Source organism: Eptatretus burgeri, chromosome 12 (genome assembly GCF_056783735.1).
Source record: "Eptatretus burgeri isolate ZD-2024b chromosome 12, Ebu_testis_v1, whole genome shotgun sequence".
NCBI classification, from domain to species: Eukaryota; Metazoa; Chordata; class Myxini; order Myxiniformes; family Myxinidae; genus Eptatretus; species Eptatretus burgeri.
In genome coordinates, this window is record NC_140972.1 from 45,282,642 (window position 1) to 45,307,704 (window position 25,063).

The following is a 25,063-nucleotide window of genomic DNA, read 5'->3' on the forward strand; positions in this document are numbered from 1 at the left end:
CTGACGGATAAACTATTGAACATCTTTTCAAAGAAGACAAAGGCCTGTTGTGTCGGCCCTTCCCCATTCCATACATTATGATTTCCTCCAACATTAACAAACCATTGTTGAGTTTTTGATTGTAATATACATCTACTCAGTCTCCTTGAATAAGCGTTTGAAAAGAAAGTGGAGGCAGTGGTGGGTGGGGAGAGAAGAATTATGTTTTGGAGGAATTTCCTCAATTAAATGAGTTAAACACAAGCTGTTTAACACACAAGTTAAAGTTTAACACACAAGTTAATGAGTTAAACACACAAGTTAAACAAGTTTATAAGACAAAGCATATAAACGCAGAGCCTCACCAAATGGCTTATAGATTAAAGTAGATCCGAGATTCAGTGCACACTCACTCACTAACTGACACACAGTACCATTACAGTAGTTTTTCATGGTCCTTCGGCAAAGTGCAGAGGTTAAATCACCTGTTACATTCCCACATCAATATATAGATACCATGAAAAAGTCAGTAATCATTCGAACATCGTGAAAATTAACTTGTCCAATTAATGCACACATGCGAACGAGCAGGATACTTGTCTCACACAGAAGTAAAGCATCCTCCATAGAGAGTGGAGGTAAGAAAAGTATGGCCCTTGACAACATGCAGATGGATGCACAGACAGGTAGGGAAAAGAGGCTACACAAACTAGAAAACATAGGATCATTTCTAACTTATAAATAATGCACATTGAAGGTAAAAATTCAGCTTGTGGTTAAATTGTAAAAACAAAACAACTCAGTCAAGCCATGCCTTAGGGCCCTGTCACACCTTGACGTTTTAGCCAGCGTATGGCAAGGTATCAAGGGTAAGTTTTGTATACGTTAAGAGCATGCTGAAGCATGCTGGCATACATCGTAGTATGCCGACAAATTTTCAGCATATTGAAAATTTTTCGACGTACTCGGCGTATGACACACGTTCCGCATACGCTGGCCATAAGTTGTAGGCACGTTACACGATCGTTGACACACTGCTTGTAAGTTACTCATAAGTCAAAACACGTCGAGGTAATGCTTAGCGTCAGTGTTCCAGAATCTCTGTTTTTGTTTTTTGTTTTTTTCTTCGGTATGACGGTGATGTTGACACTTCGATTTCCAGTGCAGTTACGATTTAAATCGTTGAGCGGCAGCCTATTAATTAAATTATATCATAACCGCACTACAGATTGAAGTGTCAACATCACCGTCATACCAAAGAAAAGAAAAAAAAAAAAAAAAACAGGGAGTCTGGAACACTGATGCTAACCATTACCTCGACGTGTGTCAACGATCGCGTAACGTGCCTACAACACATTACTCATAGGTTAGAAATAAGTTTTGGGGATGCTAACCATTACCTCGACATGTTTCGACTTATGATTAACTTAACAGTAACTTGTGTCGACGTGTGTTAATGATCGTGTAATGTGCCTACAACTTATGGCCAGTGTCGCAGAACGTGCGAGTCATACGCTGGTATACGTCGAAAAATTTCAAGCATGGAAAATTTGTCTAACAGCTCAGCGTACTACGACGTATACCAGCATACTACGACATATACTACGACAGAATAGCGTGCTCTTAACGTATACAAAACTTACCCATAACGTATTCGACGTGTGCCAGCGTTTTAGACAAATTTTCATACGTCGGCATACGCTGGCTAAATCGTCAAGGTGTGACAGGGCCTTCATGCCGGTTTAGCTTGTGTGTGCTAGTTGGGTCTGTTGGCCTTGTAGCACAGCAAAAGAAACACAGGTGGTGCAGACAAACACATACCTAAGGTCCAAAATCAATTTACAGTTAAATTACATGTAGAGCTATTATGGTTACATTGAACAAGTTTATCAAACTGTGCTTTATGATGTTTGGGCACAATTTTAAAATAGGCCACCTGGGAGCACTATTTCAAAGTTGGTCTGCATGTGGAAACATACATACATATATATATATACACACACACACACACACACACACACACACACACACACACACACACACACACACACACACACACACACACACACACACACACACACACACACACACACACACACACACACACACACGCACACACGCCATCGTTTGTTTTCTCCTTGGAACACTGCAATTCGGCGATCGCAGTAACGTGGTTTCAAGGCACCATGTTGCTCCCCATTTGAACAGCTCCGACTGTGTTCAAGGAATACAAGGAAGGCCGTCTCACCTATTGCTTGGACATAGGAATGAAACTCATCATCACTGGAGAGTGCTACTTTAGAGAGGTCAAAGGGCAGCTGAAAGGGAAGACTTGGCACAGGTTTTACGCCGGATGCCCTTTCTGACGCAACCCTGATCGCCTCTTATGACACAGGGATATGGTACACCTATTTTAACCGGGGCATACACCGGGCCCAGTACACTGGTACTCATTTCGCCGACCTCGGAAGGATGACAGGCTGAGTTAACCTCCTGGTGTGTATTAATTCAAGCGGCCAACGGGGCTTGAACTCAGGACCTTTTGGATCCCAAGCCGCTACCCTAACCATATCTCTCATTTGATGTGCTGAATTACAGCTCCAGTACTCTGAATTTAGCCGAAAGCCAGCCTGCGTGTACTAAATCCAATAAGGAAAAGTACTGGAAATATTATCTTTGGATGGATGTCTCCATTCATGGTATCACCAAGCTCCAAACTTGTAAACTAATTTTCAAAAGAATATGCTGCCTAAATTGCATAGATCTGCGGCGATAAACATATTAGTATGAGTATGGGCATCGGCTCCCATCTCTCGAGTACTATTCACCCAATGGGTCACGGGCAGTGTGACCACTCCTTGGCTTTTTTCACAAGATCTTGGCTATTCGTTGTTCACCTTGGCATCTTGGTTTTCTATCGGTTTTCTTGGTGTATAGGTTTTCTATTATAATCGCTTTTTCGAAACCTTCTGAAGTCTTGGCTTTTTTCATTGGCTCACCTTGGCATTTATGAAAATGAGTGGTCACACTGGTCACGGCTCGCTAGAGAGCAACATGACACCTATTGCACAGTTAGCCAGACACTTTATATACGGCAATGCCCTTCCCAATCGCGTTTGGAATGGATGAGGCTAATTTTTCATTTTTAGCAGTGTTGTCGTAGACTACCACAATTTGTCGCAGAATACAAAACAAAGATATCACTCGCTCACTCACTCGGGTTTGGCGGTAGAGTAGTAGCAGCAGCCAAAACCCGAATCCTATCCAGGTTCCTCCCGATGACTCCATTTTTGCTGATTTCTATTCCTTCTGGAGGTTCCAATGCTGTATTTGGTTTTTTTGTTACCTCCGCTGCTTAAGATTGAACGAGGTTATGTTTCACCCTTATCTGTCTGTGTCTGAGCAGGATATCTCAAAAAGTTATGGACGGATTCAAACAAAACTTGGTGGACAAGTTGGGGAGGTGACAAGAACAAATTGATTAGATTTTGGTTAAGGTCCAGATAGAGATCCAGCCTATCAGTGGGATACAAAACTTTGGGCTGGCTCCCCTGCCTCACACCTTGCTCAACTAGATACTGCGGAATCCAAAGGTTTCAAGATCATTGAAATCTCCCATGATGAAGCTGAATTTATGGGTGTATCACTACACCATTGCAGACAGGTCGGTGGTCTCTGTCTTATACCACCTCCTTTCTGATCTTGCATCCTCTGTCTCTCCCCTCCCCCCCCCCCACCGCCAGGTTTCTGAAAGACATTTACAGTCACCCAAACCCCCTTCTCGCTAAAACTACCTAAATCCAGGATCACTGCTCACCTCCACTCATTTGTACCTCTTTCTCCCCACCCTGTGGAACCAACCTCCACATTCTCTTCAATCTCATTCTTCCATCGAGGTCTTCAAGATAGCTGTTCAACACCATCTTAAATTATCCCCAATCCAAAACCAACCCCCTCCCAATCTCTGCTGTTCCTTTTGTCCAGTCCCATAACCATGGCAGGTTTGGCGATTTATTTAATGAGCGTCTGCAATTGGAAAGACAATGCTGTGCGTCATTATCAAATAACAGTAAACAACTCTTTGGGAAAGGACATCTTCATGATGTGAAAATACACCATGCTTGTGCCAGCAATAATTTATGTGTGACTTGGGAGAAAGAAGTACCAGGCAGATTTCCCTGAGGGAGACATCGTGTCTGGTTTGGATGCTCCTCATCACCGATGGGCAGGTCATATCTGGGGCTTGTTAATGCATGGGGTGAGTTTAAAATCAATTTATACTATTAATCATTTTGATAAGTGGGGTGGGGGGAGAGGGAGTGTGTGGAAGGTGAAGAGGAGGGAAAGGCAAAAGGGAGGCTTCAAGGAAGGAGATAAAGTGGAGAAATGTGTATGGTGCAAGGCCAAGTGCTGCAATGCATGTTTGCACCATATCACTTGACTTATGAATCGAGCAGCATTAAAAAGAACATTTTTTCTCTCGTAAACATGAAACTATTGTGTGAATAATATTGGCATCGACCATAGCCATACAAGATGTACCAAAAGTACAACTAATTCCATCCTTCACTACAATGGACAAGATACTTTTGAAAAAACTCAATCACACAAAGTGGACTCTCCCAAAACTATGGCTCTCGGGATTATATTGTTACGGTTGTGGAAAGTCGCAAACCACCATTCAGGTCCATAGGTGAGACATCTCTGTAAGTACATGTGTAGTTAGCCCTAAACCAGTTGTTTAGAGGGAATAAATGTGATTCATTCGGGCTGTGACGCTTTGAGATAGCCGTTTTTTCTGTTCTATCTTTATTTTGAACCAACCATGCTCCAACCGTCAGACAACAACAACAACGCCAACAGCCACGACCTTTACCTTCACAACTCGCTTCCGCAAACATCGCATCACCACCATTCCAAACGGCACCATGGCCATCGGCCACCGCCGGAAACCCTCCACCACCTTCACCTCTCTCCTTCTACGGCCATTCCCGCACCACCTGTGAGCACCGAGCGTCAGGCTGTCCTGGGCTCGTACAAGATACGCACCGAGCCGCGAGTGCAAATAGCGGCCTTTCCGAGGAGAATTCGGATCAGGAATGCAACACGCCCACTTCTGATCCGTCCAATCAGCAAGCGCGGGGCGGTTTGGCCCCGCCTCCAGGCGCGTCTGTGTGGAATCGAGATATGCAAATTCTAGGATCAGGGAAGATTCACGACCCTTTTCCTCCATCCAATGGGCGAGCGTGACTCCGCCCCCGAGCTCAACCTGATCCGGAAATTTGCATATGGGTTCTCCTGCCGGCCTATAAAACGCCGAGCAGAAAAGCAGAGTTTCGTGGCAGAAAAGCGAAGAGTTTTGGGGCAGAGAGAAAAAAAGAGTTGTTGCGCAGAGGAGCTGTTGCGCAGAGGAGCTGTTGCGCAGAGGAGCTGTTGCGCAGAGGAGTTGTTGCGCAGAAGAGTCAGTTTTGGTGGCAGAGAGTGGAGTTGGGAGACGGAGGCAGTTAAGTCGGGTTGGAGAGCGGAGCGGAGTGGAGTCGGGAGGCGAAGGCGTCAAGGTGGTTTTCTGCAGTCGGCTGTGGAGAATTGGGGGAAGAGTCCAAGGAGCTCGGGTCCGAGGCGAGGAAGACGGCGGTTGGCGACGAGGTCGCGGTGGAATCGCTCGTCACGGGACCCAAGCAAGCCAGCTATACTCCTTCCCCAGAGCATCAACAATTCCCCCTTTCCCCCGCGCTAAGAGAGTGGAAAAAGGGGGCCCCATTCCCACCCCACTCCAAGCGGTGCCAACGAAACCCACGAAGGAGCACGAAGTCGGGGCACCGCCGCGCAGCCACATTTGCGGCTCATCACGAGGACGTGGGTAGGACCCCCCCGGTCCCGCCGACCTGACCGCTCCTTCAGGTCCCGCGCACACATTGGCCTACGGGCCCGTCTGCCCCCTTGCCTATGAGGGTGGCTCGTTTCCTTTGCTTTTGAGTAAATGTGTGTCGGCGCCAGCCTGGTGAAGGAAAACTGTTTAAGTGTTGCTGTGTGTCGGTCTTAGTCGGTAGTATCTCTGCGTCATTGTTTCTTTTGTAGCATTTGATATATGTGCATTCTGTTTGGCTGCATATGTGTGCTCTCCGTGTGCCGCGGAATAAATGTGCATTATGTTGAACTGTTTTCCCGTTTCGCTTCGTCTTTTCTTTAATTGAATCTCCATCTTGCTTCACGTAACGGGTTCGTCGTGGGCTTAATATGCCCGATAATTAATCGGAACCGTCGAGGCCGACGATAACACCGCTCGGTTATCCCGATAGCACAGAACAGATCGCTTAAGCGGCCTGTGTCCGGAGTCGGCCTGCGGTGAGGTGCGAGCGCCCGGTCTACCATCCGCGTGGGTACTTAGGTAGGTCGAGTTTGGCGAACAACCCTATCCCACGTGGGTGGCCGATTGGCACGATCATGGTGAGGCCGAAAAGCCCACCCATGACTAGCTCCCGGCGTTAGTCTGAGACGGTCACGACACAATTGTCCGTCCGGTGGGCGACGTGCCGCGATTCGAGTCACGTGGCCGTTCGCACGCCGGCGGGCGCGAATTCGCAACACTGGTGTCAGGAGTGGGATACAAACCCATCCCCCTCCTCGCAACACTGGTGTCAGGTCGTGGGACACAAACCCATCCCCCTCCTCGTGACACTGGTGTCAGAGAGCAGGAAAACAAACTCTCCTGTCTCCAGCTAAATTCACGGGAATCGGTCCAGAGGTGAGAGGAGCGACCCCCGATTCCCTCCAAATTACGAGCGATTTAAATTAACCCCTTACGAGAAATAAGATGGTGTCTCAAGGCGAGCGGGAGCCGGGGGTATTAGAGATGGATGTAGAATTGTTAGAATCCATGGTCCAGGATAGAAGCCCCAAGCAGGAAATGTTGGTTGTGCAGGAACACGAACTCCCCCAACTGAACCCAGAGCCCGAAATGGGCGCGGCAGCGGCCGCGGCGTATGACACCTCCCCTCCACCTCTCCGCCAAAACCCCCCGATCCTTGTCGAACCGAGTGCACTCGACAGGATTCTGCAGGCAATCACAGCGAATACGCAACAAATAAACGAAATGAAAACGAAAATGGATACGAATACGCAACAAATGAAAAACGAAATGAAGGTGAATTTGAAGGAAGAAATGAAAGAACTGCGGGGTGAGACGCAGAACATGGGCCGAAGCCTGCAGGCGGGCATGAAGGCAATAATAGGGGAGTGCGTAATGGCGACGCCACGTGTGGGAGCGAACGAGCTGGAGGGGAGTGCAACGGCTGTCAGGCCCGCGGTGGAGGCAGGCAAGGACAAAATAATTCGGGGGACGTGTTGGGCGAGAAGCGTGACAGTGACCGAGAGGGAAAAACTAATTGGGGTGACGGAGACGTGCACGAGGGAGATAAGAGACGAGGTTAAAGGAATTGGGAGGGAGAGAATAGAACAATTAAGACGGAAAGCAAGGATGAGGTACGCGGAGATCGTGAAAGAGCAAGGAGTGAAACAGAGGGAAGGACGGGAGCGACTTAAGGAGAAAGCAAGGTTGACCTACGTAAAGATAAGGGAAAGACGCCAGAAAGAAGCAGAGACTAATAGACACGAGGAAACAACAGAAACCAATAAATGTACAGAGACACGGGAGATGGGAACGAAAGAGGGAAGATTACACGATGAAGGCGGGGTTAGAGACGCGCACACACACACACGGAGTTAGTGGAGGACGATGAGGGTGAGCTCATGGAACGTGTACGACCCGGTGCGAGCAGTTGGATAGCCTCCTCCAGGAACGAGGGGAGGGAGTATGCCCCCTTGAGGCGAATCACGACCAGGTGGGTTCGGTCGTGCTGTGTGAGGTCGAGGGGACGGGTGCTGCGAACAGGTGCACGGAGAGCTTGGGGGTATAGAGGCCACGGAAACCTTTGGAGTGGCACAAATCCCCAGTGTGGTTGTCCCTGTGTGTGTGGTGCCAGGTGTGAGTGAGCCCCCGTGTGTTAGTGGTGTGGTGGCAAGTGTGCCGAAGGGCGTGCTTCCCAGCACGCCGTGTGTGGATGAGGCATCGCGGGTGAGTGCCCCCGCGTGTGTGAGTGGTATGGAGTGTGCAAGGGAAACGGCATGAGTGAGTGAGCGGCCGAGTGTGAGGGAGACAATGTGTGTAAGGTCGCTGTGTGTGAGGGAGATGTTGGTCGGCATGCGGGAGCACGCAGCCGCGTCTCCCGGGGTCAATGTAATGGAGTGGTGTGTGAGCGTCGTGACACGCAGGTGTGCGTGGGTCGAATGGCGACGGAGACGGCGACAGAGGGACAAAAGCCGAGTGGCGGCTGTAGTTGGATTGGGAACCGCGCCGGGTTCACCCAGCAGCGAGCGTGAGGTCCGTGCTGTGCAACGCACGAGGCCACCACGTGCTCGCTTGCGGGAGTGAAGCCCGGTCCGGAAACGCCAGTGGTGGATTTGCCGATCCCACGGACGGACAAAGTCTAGGCAGGTAAACGGATTTGGACCGGACGGGTTCTCCACGTGGGCGTGTGTGTTAAGCTCCAACGGGCAGAGCACATGTGTTCGCGTGGGGAACCCCTCGAGACGTGGGGCTTGTGTTTTTTTTTAATGTGCCGGGTGATGTCATGGCTGCGTGTATGGTTGGAATCCGGCAGGAGGGTGGAATCCCTGCCGGATGGTACCGTCCAAGAGGGACGAGGGACGCAAACAGCTGCCATGACGTCCCGCCAAAGGTGCGCGGCTGTGAATTGCTGCGCTGGTGCGCAGGTTGCGAGTTGCCGCGCTGCTGCTGCGCGATGAAAAAAAAAAAAAAAAAAAAAAAAAAAAGGAAAAGCAAGCCTCGCTTTCGGGTGAACAGGATTCCTGGGCAATGGGTGGATGATCCCCTTGGCCATGGCACAGGATGACACTAGCTAGGGGGAAGGGTTAGCTTAGCTAGACCGGTCTCATGGGGCAGGGGTAAGTCCTCATGGGGCCTGTGGAATGGATTAGGTAGAGGGATTTAGTGAGCTTTAGGTTGGGAAAATGGAGTATGGGATTATTTTGGAGACAGTGACAGACTTTGGATGTGTAGTGGGGACGTAGATTAGCTACGTAGTGTTAAATGGAACGTGCTACTAGTATAAGGGACGACGTGGGAGCACGAGGTCGTTAGGGGAGGTAGTTAGAAGGATGGCAGAGTTCAGCGGTGTGTGTGCGTTGAAGAGTTGTGAGGTGAGTACATGTGCTGGGTGAGTGAGTGAGGCCAGCGGGTCTGTGTGAATGGAGCGAATGTGGAACGCATGGTGCGACGAGTGATTGGGGGGAGGAGTGACTCCCGCCCAAGGGACCCCGGGTCAGTGTAAAGTGAGTTAGCTGGGTTAGTTAAATTGACAAAATGGAGGTCGTTTTGCTGTTGGTGGGAGTGTAGGCCCGAAACCCATTTCGAGGGGTGCAGGAGCCCTGTTGACGGGCTGGGAGCGTGGCTGCGAAAGGTGAGTATCACCGAGTGGGTACCCCGGGCACCAGGCTAGTCGGCCGTAGTAGCCCAAGGGCCCATGGGGGGCCGTGATTGCATCGTGGGCACGGGTGCGCCCACATGGTGCGGGGCCCGGGGCACCATTAGCCGCGTGGGCAATGTTGTGGGCATGGGTGACCCTCGGAAAGGGGCCCAGGAAGCCAGCCTGCCACCTGTGCGTTTCAGGGGAGTTGCCATGGGGGGCACTCCCCGGTGTTTAGGGAGCTGGTCGGCTCGGAGGCAGTGTAGTGCCCGGGGGTGCCATAGCTGGAGTTTCGGCAGAGGGTCGTGCCTGCCAAGGGAGCCACGTGTCCCAGCCATGAAACCGTGTGAGGGCACGGAAAGAAAATTGGGGGGGCGAGGCCTGAAATTGTGAGGACACTAACACAGGCGACGGGAATCTGGGTTGTTAGAACCAATAGTTTAAGCGAGAGGTGCTTGTTGAAAGCCCCGGGGTAGTTTAAGAGATAATGGTTAGGGTAGATTAGGAGATGTACCCCTCCGCACCATCCATCCCTTCACTCTCGTTGTGGGCCGCTGGACCCACTTTGTGTTATAGATCGCTGAAGTCTGGGGAGGCCATCCTGAGGCTTCGTTGGGCCTCGACACAAGACGCTAGCCCTCACTTATTCCCCTCCGGGAAGGGAACGTAGGGGTTGGGAGTAGGCTAGTAGACGATAGGTTAGCCGAACAGAGACAGTAAAGGGGGTTAGGGGACGATTTATAGTATGGAAATAATTTTTTTTTTAAATTAATTGGGGATAAATTGGTTTTTGACAAATTAAGGGAGTGGGTAGGGACAGTGACAGGCAAAGGCGATAGGATGGGAAGGAGACCGTAGGGGAGGTCCGAGCCCGCCTTCCGAGTGGCCAGCACCACCGCACTCCCTCCACCAACCTCCATTGAAAGGCAAAGGCCGGCCCACTTCGTCGGCTGGCTTTTTGCTGCAAGGCCTGTGCCGGTCATCTCCATTGCCGGCTGTTTTTGCTGCAAGGACAAGTGCCGGCCGGATCGTCTGCAGCTGCTATGCTTCAAGGCCTGTGCCGGCCAGTTCGTCTGCCGGCTGTGTTCGCCTGCAGCGGCCCTGTTCTGCCGGCTTTGTATGCCTGTCCACCTTTGGCATACCATGCCCACTGCCCCTGTTCACCAGGCCTGTTCAATTTTGCTTTGCCCCCCTTGTTTATTGCCATGTGCGCCAGGATCGTCTGCAAGCCACAAGGACTGTCCTGTTGGCAGCTACAACACGGGCCTGCAGTGGCAGCCCATGCACCGTTTTTCTTTTGACTTTTTCTGCCTGCAGAGTCCATTGATTCTGGGCCATGGTTTAGTGTAAAATTTATAAGGTGTTAAGATGTACTGTAAATATGAGTGCGCCCCCGGAATGTCTGTCTGGCGCCGGCAATTTTATTCAAGTCGTCCGTATGAGTGGGTTTGTTTAGTTAGTTACTCAGCCCTCAGTTTATTTATTTTGGGGACACGAATACCATGAATGTCGCACCGAGGGATCCGTAGGTAAAACGTACTAGGGGAGAACTACACATGATGGCACACGAGAATTTGACGACTCGGGACGAGTCTGTAAAAAGGGGAGGGGGTAGTGTTACGGTTGTGGAAATTCGCAAACCACCATTCAGGTCCCGTAGGTGAGATATCTCTGTAAGTACATGTGTGGTTAGCCCCAAACCAGTTGTTTAGAGGGAATAAATGTGATTCATTCGGGCTGCGACGCTTTGAGATAGCCGTTTTTCTGTTCTATCTTTATTTTGAACCAACCACGCTCCAACCGTCAGACAACAACAACAACAACAACAACAACAACAACAACAACAACGCCAACAGCCACGACCTTTACCTTAACTACTTGCTCCCGCAAACATCGCATCACCGCCATTCCAAACGGCACCATGGCCATCGGCCACCACCAGAAACCCTCCACCACCTTCACCTCTCTCCTTCTACGGCCATTCCCGCATCACCTGTGAGCACCGAGCGTCGGGCTGTCCTGGGCTCGTACAAGATACGCACCGAGCCGCGAGTGCAAATAGCAGCCTTTCTGAGGAGAATTCGGATCAGGAATGCTACACGCCCACTTCTGATCCGTCCAATCAGCAAGCGCGGGGCGGCTTGGCCCCGCCTCCAGGCGCGTCTGTGTGGAATAGAGATATGCAAATTCTAGGATCAGGGGAGATTCACGCCCCTTTTCCTCCATCCAATGGGCGAGCGTGGCTCCGCCCCCGAGCTCATCCTGATCCGGAAATTTGCATATGGGTTCTCCTGCCGGCCTATACAATGCCGAGCAGAAAAGCAGAGTTTCGTGGCAGAAAAGCGAAGAGAGTTTTGGGGCAGAGAGAAAAAAAAAAGAGTTGTTGCGCAGAGGAGTTGTTGCGCAGAGAGTCAGTTTTGGTGGCAGAGAGTGGAGTCGGGAGACGGAGGCAGTCAAGTCAGGTTGGAGAGCGGAGCGGAGTGGAGTCGGGAGGCGAAGGCGTCAAGGTGGTTTTCTGCAGTCTGCTGAGGAGAATTGGGGGAAGAGTCCAAGGAGCTCGGGTCCGAGGCGAGGAAGACGGTGGTCGGCGACGAGGTCGCGGTGGAATCGCTCGTCACGGGACCCAAGCAAGCCTGCTATACTCCTTCCCCAGAGCATCAACAATTCCCCCTTTCCCCCGCGCTGAGAGAGTGCAAAAAGGGGGCCCCGTTCCCACCCCACTCCAAGCGGTGCCAACGAAACCCGCGAAGGAGCACGAAGTTCGGGCACCGCTGCACAGCCACATTTGCGGCTCATCACGAGGACGTGGGTAGGACCACCCCCCCGGTCTCGCGGACCTGACCGCTCCTTCAGGTCCCGCGCACACATTGGCCTACGGGCCCGTCCGCCCCCTTGCCTATGAGGGTGGCTTGTTTCCTTTGCTTTTGAGTAAATGTGTGTCGGCGCCAGTCTGGTGAAGTAAAACTGTTTAAGTGTTGCTGTGTGTCGGTCTTAGTTGGTAGTGTCTCTGCGTCATTGTTTCTTTTGTAGCATTTGATGTGCATTCTGTTTGGCTGTATATGTGTGCTCTCCGTGTGCCGAGGAATAAATGTGCATTATGTTGAACTGTTTTCCCGTTCCGCTTCGTCTTTTCTTTAATTGAATCTCCATCTTGCTTCACGTAACGGGTTCGTTGTGGGCTTAATACGCCCGATAATTAATCGGAAGCGTCGAGGCCGACGATAACACCGCTCGGTTATCCCGATAGCACGGAACGGATTGCTTAAGCGGCCCGTGTCCGGAGTCGACCTGTGGCGAGGTGCGATCGCCCGGTCTACCATCCGCGTGGGTACTTAGGTAGGTCGAGTTTGGCGAACAACCCTATCCCATGCGGGTGGCCGATTGGCACAATCGTGGTGAGGCCGAAAAGCCCACCCGTGACTAGCTCCTGGCGTTAGTCCGAGCGGGTCACGACAGAATTGTCCGTCCGGTGGGCGACGTGCCGCGATTCGAGTCACGTGGCCGTTCGCACGCCGGCGGGCGCGAATTCGCAACAATATATTCATCATCGTTGTTGTTGAAGCTTGCACATACATCCTACGTAAGAAACAGCATTCCATTCAGACATAACGAGGCAGTGCTCAGGTTCTCTGGATGTGAAACAACTTGTTTTCTGCCAGTAATTACCTTTATATTTCTCATACTGGTGAGATTAGCAACTCCTGCTATTGGGTTTCAATTGAATCTCAGTTTCCAAAGAAGTTGAATATACAATGACTGATCATAGAAAAGAAAACAACAGGTGTAAACAGCATAAACTAGAAGGGCACTTGGTGGAGCGCATACCTCCGCCACACAATGCCTGACCCACGAGAACATATCGGGCCCAATAATTTTTGAAATATCATGCTATACTCGTACTATATCGTTTTTTGGTCCTATCTCTCAATGGTGAAGAATCACTTTAAAAACTAAATAATTCTCGTATCCGGATCCGGATTCGGATTTTCACCAAAATCGAATCAATTCACCTTGTTACACACTCAACGTCTCCACCAACTTTCGTTTGAATCCATCCACAACTTTTTGAGATATTGTGCTATATATATCATCTTTGGCCCTCTCTCTCAATGGTGAAGTATCATTTTAAAAATTCGAGTTGTCGGATCAAGATCCAGATCTTCACCAAATCTAATCAGTTTGCCCTCGTCATACACCGAACCTGTCCACAAAATTTAATCTGGATCCGGCAACAACTTTTTGAGATATCCTGCAAACAAACAAACAAACAGAGAGAGTTGAAAACAAACCTCTTCCACCTTTGGTGGCAGAGGTAATTAGCAAGAGCAAAAATTGCTTTGCAACACCTGTCCCCAACAGGTGATATTTTCCAAGTCCAAAAAGGGTGTAACTGAAAAATTTACAAAACGCCCTGAATCTCGAACTTGATCTGCAACTTATCATAATAAAGCCGTGTCCCAAGTTTTAATTGAATATCTTAAAGGGTATGGGGGGAAATAACAATAATAAAAAATAAAAACTGGAAAACCACAGGTGGGATGGACCAACAACAAACCTATGGTCTCCTCCAGTGAAACTGGTAGGGGACTAATAACAGTTGTTTTTTGTTGATACAATTTCTTGTTTAACAATTATATGCATGTCCATTAGTACCCTCTATTTTCTTTGTTGTACATTGCAGGAAGAGAAGGGGGATAGGTGAAAGTAAGACAATAATGAGGTCAATTGTTTCAAGGCTGACATCACGAAGCAGTGGTCACCAACATGTGGGGAGAGAAGGGAAAAGGTTGAGAGGATATATATTTAAACAAAGGGTATGTATGTAGTAGTCTATATGGGATGGGAGGGGTGGTGGATGAGAGTCTTAAACATTCCTTTGTTTAACAAACTTAATAAGTAAATGGCCGTGAAGTAAGAAATGACCTAAATAAAGAGAAATACGAGGAGAGTTAGAAAGGTTCTATGAATGAGAAACTCACATTAGTCGAAGACAAGTGAACACCTTTTAAATATACAGGTATATAAGTGTACAATTGTTAGTAAATACTTAAATATATTCCATATGCTAACCTCTACTATTGCAGGGAAAATGAGCTTTAAAATGCCTGTGTGTGTGTGTGTGTGTGTGTGTGTGTGTGTGTGTGTGTGTGTGTGTGTGTGTGTCTGTGTGTGTGTGTGTGTGTGTGTGCGCGTGTGTGTGTGTGTGTGTGTGTGTGTGTGTGTGTGTGTGTGTGTGTGTGTGTGTGTGTGTGCAAACACAAGCACAAACACACACAGCCTTGTTATACAGTACTTCTCTTTTGAGGTTTTATTTGGTCTGTTTTTTGAACTATTTAAGTGTCTCATTCATTGAACTTTTTGAATGCCACATGACGATAAACCCATAGCCTGGTGTTGGCGCAGTGGTTAGGGCAGCGGCTTGGGATCCAAAAGGTCCTGAGTTCAAGCCCCGTTGAGCCACTGAATTAATACACCAGGGGGTTGACTCAGCCTGTCATCCTTCCGAGGTCGGCGAAATGAGTACCAGTATACTGGGCCGGTGTATACCCCAGTTAAAATAGGTGCACCATATCCCTGTGTCGTAAGAGGCGACCAGGGTTGCGTCAGGAAGGGCATCCGGCGTAAAACATGTGCCAAATCACAATGCGAATCATACGGATGATCCGCTGTGGCGACCCCTAACGGGAACAGCCGAAAGAAGAAGAAAAAGAGATGACGATAAACCCATGCGGTTACTTTCACCAAAGACATCTCAAAACAACTAAAACAATTTCTTGAAATACATTCAACAAAGTAGAGTTACATGGAAGATCAGCAACAAACTAAACATGATAATGCAAGTCAATGTTCAAAAGCATTTTCTTTCCTTTCCCCACAAAAGACACTTTGAAATATCTCACACAGACCTAGGATCTAGAATCATAAACAATGCAAGTTTAATAACAGAGGAAGATGGGATAGCATTTATCCTCAGGGTAATATGGACCCTAAGCAATTAAGGGCAATAAAAAGACTGACCGAGTACGTCTTTGGACCTTTTCACGTTTCATTTTGGGTCTTATAAATCATGGCTACGATCATGTCACAGATATATCGGACATCCAAAATAAGACATTCATAGACATAGCCAATCCATTTGAGGGCAGGTTGGGATAAGGATCCTTTAGGGGGTCTATATTATGTTCACGGCAATATATGATTTTTGGAGATGATTGCATGACTAGCTCAGATTCAGACATACATGTACATGGTATATAATATTTCAAACTTCTACACTACTTTGATTTTGTGCAGCACTAGAGTATGCCGACCCGTCCCTTCGCTCACGGGTTTAATCAAAATACAGCATGTTGTGCTTCACAAACATATTGCATGTCTATCTGTGAATCTCAATGAGGATGGAAAAATGAAGCAAAATAAGCAAAAAATGGATCTTTTATAACACGTAACTGCTGTTGTTATTGCCACTGTAGTTGTTGTCGTTTGTGTGCTGCTCCTGTGTAGTTTTATATTGCTTCGAGAAATGTACTATACAGTATATAATTGTGTACTCCTTCCATGTCCTTCTAAAGGGTTCCTCCCGTCAAAGAACAATAAATGCTACCGTTGGAAGCGCGACAATGAGCTCCAATGCCGCTTCTTCTTTTTCAATCTAGAAAGAGGGCTTTCAAAAGAGGAATCTTTATGGTTAAACACACAAATTTTTGTTTGAAATAAATAGATTATTCGCTTTCCAACCAAGTAAAATCACTTATTAGACACCGATACCATATTTATTGTTCTACGACAGCAGTAACCCTTTAGCATGAAGCGTAACGCACACACGGACATCACACATGGACGGATGCTTGTCCTTTTAGCGATAGATGGATCTTTTATGCAGCTGTTTAAACGTGTTGTGTAGCCATTTGAACCCATATGTCAAATATTTCACTGCAGAAAACGGCCTGCTCTTTGGGAAAGATTGTGTTCTTAGGTCATACATGGTGTTCTAATATCTAGGCCAAGAATTCAGAAAGATATCCTGTCCAATAAGGGTCTGTTTCAGTCTCAAACTGATGTGAGCTATGGTCAGCAAATGTTGTGAGACTCAATTATGGGTCTCAAAAACAGAAACATTAATTTCTCAAAGAGCAAACAAAGCATTCCAATGCCAAGAAACTCACCCTTTCTTCCGGGTCTGTGGTTGTCACCTTGAAGACTCGATTCTGCGCAGAGCTCTTGACCCAGCGCTCAATCGGGACATTGTACTTCATGAAAGTTACGTACACAACATAGGCGCAGAATAAGATCAGGCTTTCCCACCACCTTATTTCATTGTCCAAAAAGAAGATGATGAGAAGAATGAGGTCAATTATATAAAAGCTGACATCACGAAACAGTGGCCACCAAGTAAGCTGCAGAATTTCTTTCGAAAATATGGAGCACATGCCGATGACAAAAAGGATGTTGAAGACAGCGGAGCCAACTATCGTGCCAATGCCCACGTTGCTGTGAGCAAAGAACACCCCGATGAAGGAGGTGAAGAGCTCTGGAGCTGAACCGCCGGCTGCCATCAACGTGGCACCGGCCACATCGTCCGAGATGTTGCATTTCGATGTGATGACCGTCAAAGCTGGCACAAAAAACTCGTCACAAACAATGGCCAAGGCGATGAAGATATAGATCATGCCGAAGACGTGTAGGACAATGGCGCCCTTTTCCCTATCCTCCAGGGAAAATATGTCCTTTGGATATTGACCAATGGATTGAGTGACGTTTCTTTCGAGCGTATCGGTGTCGTTCGCCATTACTTTTTGCGTCTGTTCCAAAAGCTTCCTTCCAGACCACAACAACCGTTTTTCATGATTTGACCTTGGGCTTGTGCGGTGCAGTCCCTCCACATTGAATATACCATTATCAAACCACGTCAAGGCATTGTAGGTCGCTGCAGCTATGCAAGTGCCAATCACAAGTAGAAGCAGCGTCAGCACTCGGAAGGCCTGGAATCTTTTCCTGTTGTGCGGCATTGCTTGCTGAGGAGATCCTTCAAGGTTGCAGCACAGCTCAGATAGCTTTTTGGAAAAGTGAAGAGCCGGAATCACTGCGGTCGCCGACGGCTGATCACACGTGGGACCACCTTGCCGGCGTTCCTCCTGCAGACGTCCAGGTCATCCCAAATTATTTTTCAGCATCCTCCTCAAGAGCTCCTTCAGGGGAGATATGTTCAAGCCTGGCAAAGAAAGGCAAGCCCCCCCCCCATCTCATTTCAAAGTTCTTCTATAAAACATTCAAAACAACGATATAAAAACACACATTGTAAACATTTTTTTCCTAACGCTGTGACGAGTCTTTTTTTTTCTTTTTTTAAGACAGATAAAGTTTACTTTCTACAAATCTCTGAAACTTGACGACAGGTTAAGTGTGCGCTTGTGTTTGATTTTACAGCTGCAATACACAAAGAGGATTGTGGTTTTACATGGTGGGTTTGCAGAGTGGTTGGGGAGTGGGTGGGGGGTGTGATGAAATGTCTGGGTTAAGAGTGGAGAGACTTTCGAGCGTGTACCATGAGACAAGGGGATGATGGGAAGATTACACAGCTCAGTTGTTGGAGATATTGTTGTGGGCCGGGGTGTGGGGGGGGGGGAGGGGGAGGGGATGGAAAGATGTCACAGAACTGACATTGTAAACTGATCAACGTGTGCAGTGCACCTGGGCTGTAACCGAGACACCTGATCGTTACAGGTAGATAAATATCTATTATTTATTATTTACAAAAAAACAATCAAACACTTTCGCTCGACGTGACATTATGATGACAGCATATGTCATTTAAACATTTTATCGCGCTTCCCGATACTAAAGAGCGCATTCAATCATTGATTTCCGAGCTGTCCGTCCCAACGTGGATCGTCTTCGGGAGAACCGCAAGGAAGCGCCGCAGGGTCGCGGATTCCAAGGGCAACGGACTATCGAGAGGTGGAAACGGTTCCCAACAGCACGTTGGACCGACAGACAGAATCGATTCAACACAAGTATTCCGTTAGCAGAGGATACACGATTAATTACGAATATATCTACATATATACATACACATATGCGATCAGCATGCATACCCGAACAGGGTGATGTTCACATCGAGTGATTATCGATCATCGACAAATCTAAGCGAGGATCGTGAGTCATCCGGGTATATTAAAGTACGTACGTACACCCGTACGGAATGACGGTTGGTCCAGATCTGCGGCAGTTTAGCAGCACGCGGTGCCTCGCTCACCTTGGCGAGCACGTAGCGGGCGCGGATGACACGGCACGGCACGGCACAGCACGGCACGGCACAGCACGGCACGCTGCCAGGCAGCGGCGCCCGGGGAGCTTCGTGTCGCGGCAAAGTGAATACACTCGTCCTTGGGATCGCTTCGAAGCCCTTGAAAGGACGTTCGAGCTTAAAAACGTGCCCCGAGATTAACAGCGCGTCGCACGGCAAAGGCTCCCGTCATCCGCACGACGTTCCGATGGAATCCTTGATCGCAAGCACGGCATTCCGTGCACCGAGCGTATCGTGTTCAGGTACCGTACGCACCTGAGCCAACGTTGGCCCCTCCCACACGAATCGCTCCTTCCTCTCTTCCGTTTCTCACTCCTCTTGTTGACGTCAATATATAGTCCCAGCTCAGCTCAAGTCGCGGTCAAAGTGGACGCTGCTGGGTCGGTTCAGCGAGATACGGACAGCGACCGACTTACTCTTCGACCTGCTGGTTCCTCGGTGTGTGCTTCTCGTGACGGTACGATGGAGGAGGCCCCGCCCTCTTACTGATTCAGCCTTCATTGTTGGATACGTTGACGGATTGGAAGGACAGAAGACCTGGACTGATGGCTTACCCTTGAACAACTTACTCCTTGTAATACATCATGGTGGTCTATAAGGGTAGTGTTGGCTTAACGGTCAAGGTGGCTGGCTTAAGATCTTAGGGTCTTGGGACATTATATATATATATATATATATATATATATATATATATATATATATATATATATATATATATATATATATATATATATATATAATATTGTTGTGGTTGACGAAATTCGCAAACCACCATTCAGGTCCCTTAGGTGAGATATCTCTGTAAGTATATGTGTAGTTAGGCCCAAACCCGTTGTTTAGAGGGAATAAATGTCATTCATGCGGGCTGCGACCCTTCTAGATAGCCGTTTTTCTTTTACTGTCTTTATTTTGGACCAGCCGCCATTACTACCACCACCAACCACGTCTCAACAGCCATCACACAACAACCACCAACCGCAACTCCGCTTCACAACCACAGCCACGACCTTTACCGTCACAACTCGCCCTCGCAACCATCGCATCACCGTCATTCCGGCGCCGCTTGTGGGCACCGATACTGGACTCGTGCAGGGCGCGCACCAAGCAGCGTGGGCAGAAACATCACAGCCTTTCCAAAGAAAACGGATCAAAAACGACTCACGCCCACTTCTGTTCCGTCCTATCGGCGAGCGTGGGGCGATTTGGCCCCGCCTCCAGGGGCGTTGGAGTGTGGTCGCTATATGCAAATTCATGGATCAAAAAGCATTCACGCCCACTTTTCCTCAGTCCAATGGGGAGCCAGTTAGAGGTGAAGGGTCGGAGGTAAAGGGTCGAAGGTGAAGGAGCAAGGCCACGGGGCATATAAGGGGCTGCGTTCGTCAGTCAAGGGAGTGAAGAGTTCGGAGTCGGTGGAGTTGGGAAGAAGAAGAAGAAGAAGAAGAAGAAGAAGAAGCAGTAGTAGTCAGTGAAGAGTTCGGAGCAGTTAAGAGTTCGGAGTCAGTGAAGAGTTGGGACGAGTCAAGAGAGGAGTCGGAGAAGGCGGTTGGACGGAGCTGTGGAGAGATGGCGGCGGCGAAGGCGGTCGAGGGGGTGCTCGTATCGGAGTCGGGGAGCTGCGGAGGGAGAGGCCGGCGGCGCGACCGAGGTCGTGATGGAGACGCTCGTCGCGGGACCCGAGGCAGGGAGATATCCTCCTTCCCCCGAGCATCAACAACCCCCTCCTGTTTCCCCCCGCGCTGAGATAGTGCGAGAAGGGGGCCCCGTTCCCACCCCCTACCAGACACTGTCCGCGAGGCCCGCGGAGTCGGGACGAAAGCGCCATTTTGCGGCTCATCACCAGACGGGTAGGCTCGACGTGGTCTCGGCCCCAGGCCGTCTGCCCCCTCATAGTGGAGGGTGGTCCCTTTTTCTTTTGCTTTGAGTATATGTGTTGTCGGCGCCGTCTGTGAAGTAAAACTGTATAAGTGTTGCCGTGTGCTCGGTCGTCGGTTAGCTCCGCATTGTCTTTTGCTTTTACATTTGCTTTTTGTGCATTATTGTGTGTTTCTTCTTCTTCTTTTACATTTGCTTTTGGTGTAATTGTATATGTGTGCTTTCCGTTCATCGCGAAATAAATGTGCTTTATGTTGAACTGTTTTCCCGTTTCGCTTCGTCTTTTCCTTTATTGAATCTCCATCTTACTTCACGTAAAGGGTTGGTCGTGGGCTAAAACGCCCGATAATTAATCGAACCGTCGAGGCCGACGATAACACCGCTCGGTTATCCCGATAGTACGGAACGGGTCGCTTAAAGTGGCCCGTGTCCGAAGTCGACCTGCGGCGAGGTGCGATCGCCCGGTCTACCCTCCGTGTGGGTACTTAGGTAGGTCGAATTTGGCGAGCAACCCTATCCCACGCAGGGGCCGATTGGCACGATCGTGGTGAGGCCGAAAGGTCCACCCGTGACTAGTTCCCGGCTTTAGTCCGAGAGGGTCACGACGGGATTGTCCGTCCGGTGGGCGACGTGACGTGATTCGAGTTACGTGGCCGTCCGCACGCCGGCGGGCGCGAATCCGCAACAATATATATATATATATATATATATATATATATATATATATATATATATATATATATATATTATATATTATATTATATTATATAATATATATATATATATATACATGTTGGAGGAAAGCAATAGACTTTGAAATAGTATAGAACCAGCTCGGGGACATGAGCATTTGGAGGTGAATTAAAGGATAATCAGAACAGAAATAAATAATGTGGAATTATTTTCACATCGAAGATTCATATTACAATTAATTCCAATGCACCAGGGAAGAGTGATATATATATATATATATATATACCGGGCGTGGTGGCGTGCGCCTGTAATCCGGCGACTCGGAGGCTTGGGTTGGAGGATCGCTTGAGGACGGGGGCTCTGCACTGGGCAGGGTGTAGAGCAGCCCGGAATCATGGCGAAACCCAAATCCTGATCCCTGTGTCGTAAGAGGCGACCAGGGTTGCGTCAGGAAGGGCATCCGGCGTAAAACTTGTGCCAAATCAGTGTGCGGATCATAACGGATGATCCGCTGTGGCGACCCCTAACGGGAGCAGCCGAAAGATGAACAACATATATATATATATATATATATATATATATATATATATATATATATATATATATATATATATATATATATATATATATATATATATATATATATATATATCCATCCTGGTGTTGGCGCAGTGGTTAGGGCAGCGGCTTGGGATCCAAAAGGTCCTGAGTTCAAGCCCCATTCCGCCACTGAATTAATACACCAGGGGGTTCACTCAGCCTGTCATCCTTCCAAGGTCGGCGAAGTGAGTACCAGTGTACTGGGCCGGTGTATACCCCAGTTAAAATAGGTGTACCATATCCCTGTGTCGTAAGAGGCGACCAGGGTTGCGTCAGGAAGGGCATCCGGCGTAAAACATGTGCCAAATCACTATGCGGATCATACGGATGATCTGCTGTGGCGACCCCTAACGGGAGCAGCCGAAGGAAGAAGATATATATATATATATATATATATATATATATATATATATATATATATATATATATATATATATATATATATATATATATATATATATCATGATAAATGGGTTCAAAATGAACCGTTCACACGTCACAGGGTAAATGAATGAAAGGCCACATCGATTGGTGTATAGTTGAACCAGATTGGTAAATTGTGTTTTTAATCTGTGACGGATCATGGGCTCGAGCAGGTGAGCCGAGAGCCCGAGACAAGTGATCCCAAGCTGTGGTCTGTGGACCCTTGGAGAAAGGGGAAGGGGTGGGGGCGGTGGAGTGTGGGGTTGGTAAAACCGTGATCAAAACCCCACCCAGAATTTTAGATGCAACTTTCTTTTCCATTCAAGGTGCAGCATCCAGGGGTGTGTTCAATTTCCAAGTTTCTTGGACAGCACTCGCCAAGTGGCTTAAGCACTCAAGCAAGCACTCCATTTGAAACCGTCGATAAGGAACGGCTGGCTTGGCAAGTGTTAGCTATCTGCTCGGTGACTGAACACCCCAACTGAAGTACAAGGTGTCATCAGGTAGTATCTATAAAGCCCCAGAGCGAATTATGTGAGTACTTTCATGTCTTAGACTGCAATTAAGGGACCTCGATATGAAATATATGCCTGGTGTTGGCTTAATGGTTCAGATGGTGATCTTGGGATCCGAGGATCCTGAGTTCAAAGCCCACTTGGCTGTTGAATTAACAACAGGTGGGGTTGACTCTGCTTGTCATCCTTTGGAGGTCAGCAAAATGAGTGCCAGCTTGCTGATATCCTGCGTCCGAGTGGTGGCCCATCCAGGATTGTGCCCACTAGCCAAGGAGACTGCTTTGGTAGCACCAACACTCTGCACAGAGTATGGTCCCAATGGATGGATGGATGGAACAGTAATAGTAGTTGTAGTCATCGTCATCATATTCCTGTGGCGGCATCATTTTCTGAAAGTGTGGCAGTGCTCCTAATGCTCATTTTGTAGACCTCAGGAGGATGACAGACTGTCAACCCACCTGGTGTTATTTCAACAGAACAGGGGCTCAAATTCAAGACCCCAAGATCTCAAGCCAGCGACCTCAACCGTTAAGCCAACACCAGGCTCATAATCACAGTAACAGTGGTGCGTAATGAGAAACTCACCATAACTCAGAAATAGTCCCATTGTTGGACAATAACGACAGAATGGCAGGGCAGGGATTTGCCCAGGCACCTGGAGCCATGCCCAAACAAGTTACGGCCATGGATACATGGGCCCTTGAGAGACTATGCATACAGCTTATATAATGTGCAAACCAAGCTAAGAGAGACAGTACGTCAACGGACAGAGGAACCAGGTCAAGGAAAGAGACGTGGGTGAAGTTGCTTTGTTGAGATCGCATCACACCGCATCAACTCACATCGTTTAAGTCGTGCTTTGATGGGTTTTCCCTTCCATATGAGGACCCTATTGGAGGCTCGGAATTCAACAGAACTCGATCCTCAGTGGGACCGACTCAGCTGTCTGGAGCATGCTTTGTTGGACTCGCATTGTCTCGCAAGTCTTGTGAGCTCCTGTCAGCTCCATTCATCATGCTGGTGACTCGCATCAACAGGCAGGAGTGATTCTCTGTGCCGAGACACGTTATATATCCATATGGATGTCCTTTCACAGAGACACTAAACAAAGCACTGCTTATTAGCATCACCGCAGCCACATAACTTATAACATCTACTTCTGCTATTGAGTAATCCTCTGCTTCCCAATTTCGTGCACTGTAAATCGTTTCATTAGAACTGCATATGTTGCTGCCTACACTGGCAAGTAGACAATCATGTGCTAAATCCAACATCTCACATATTGTGACTGCTGCTCCAGTTGCAGAATTCAGTGAATGTTCTGACATGTTGGTGAACTGTGCTTCTGGGTATTTTCTTAGTTAACAATAGGATCAAGATGATCTGGGTAATTTGGTTAAAGTTTGTGACTTATCGAGTTGTTTTAATTACCAACATTGTGACAAATCTTCTTTCCTTGATATTTGGTTCAACTGCCTGTTTACTCCACCTGCTCGGAATCCGGGCCACAACCGGCTCCGTTACTCGGGGTGTGGTTTTTGCCATTTGAGGTGTGGGTAATCCGTCTCACGGCTGAAGCCTTCATGCTGTTCACTACAAGGGTGTCAGTGACGCAATGGCCCAGAGCGACACAGGCAGGCCTGTCAGCTGTCTAGCCTGGGTTCGAATCCCGACCCAGCTATAAACCATCACCTCGATGTTTCACAGGGAGGGTGATTCATCAATGTGTGTGCCGTCTCGTGGATGGATGTTAAACGATGAACATTAAAGATACCATCGTGTCCTTCGTGAAGAGTAGGCGAGCCATCACCGGCATCATGACCAAATTCCAAATTCCTGCCCTAACTATTACGAGGAAGGTGATGGCAAAACAACCAGTGTAACCGTTGCTAAGAAACTGCTTCGGCACCAACGACGCTCTGTAACAGACTATGGTACATCAGAAGCAGAAAATCCGAAGAACCAATGTTTTTGTAAGTCATGTATAAGTGCACAGATGACTCCTGTGTACTATCTCATCACTGAGCCATAAATAGTGAAATATACACAAGATCAAGGTGATCATGAAAAGATAACAAAAAAGAAAGATTCTTATTTTACATTTAACTTTGGTCTCATGAATGTCTATATGTCTATGAAATGATATTTTGACATACAGTAGACTAGGCGTAAGTCGGCAGCGTGTAACT

General features: G+C 48.2%; 1 protein-coding gene across 7 annotated transcripts in view; it reads right to left on the bottom strand.

Annotated features, from left to right (window-relative positions):
• Positions 1–19,222, bottom strand: part of LOC147015525 (sodium/potassium/calcium exchanger 2-like) — a 107,978-nt gene extending 88,756 nt beyond the window's left edge. For 3 of the 7 annotated variants that reach the window (XM_085850342.1, XM_085850341.1, XM_085850336.1), the window contains exons 1-2: positions 19,027–19,222; positions 16,631–17,676 (exon numbers count right to left, since the gene is read on the bottom strand). In XM_085850342.1, the coding sequence (XP_085706468.1) occupies positions 16,631–17,473 (843 nt within the window). In that variant the 5' untranslated portion in view covers positions 17,474–17,676; positions 19,027–19,222. The other 4 variants (XM_085850338.1, XM_085850339.1, XM_085850340.1 and 1 more) reach the window with 4 other exon arrangements.
• Between the last annotated feature and the right edge of the window lie 5,841 nt (positions 19,223–25,063).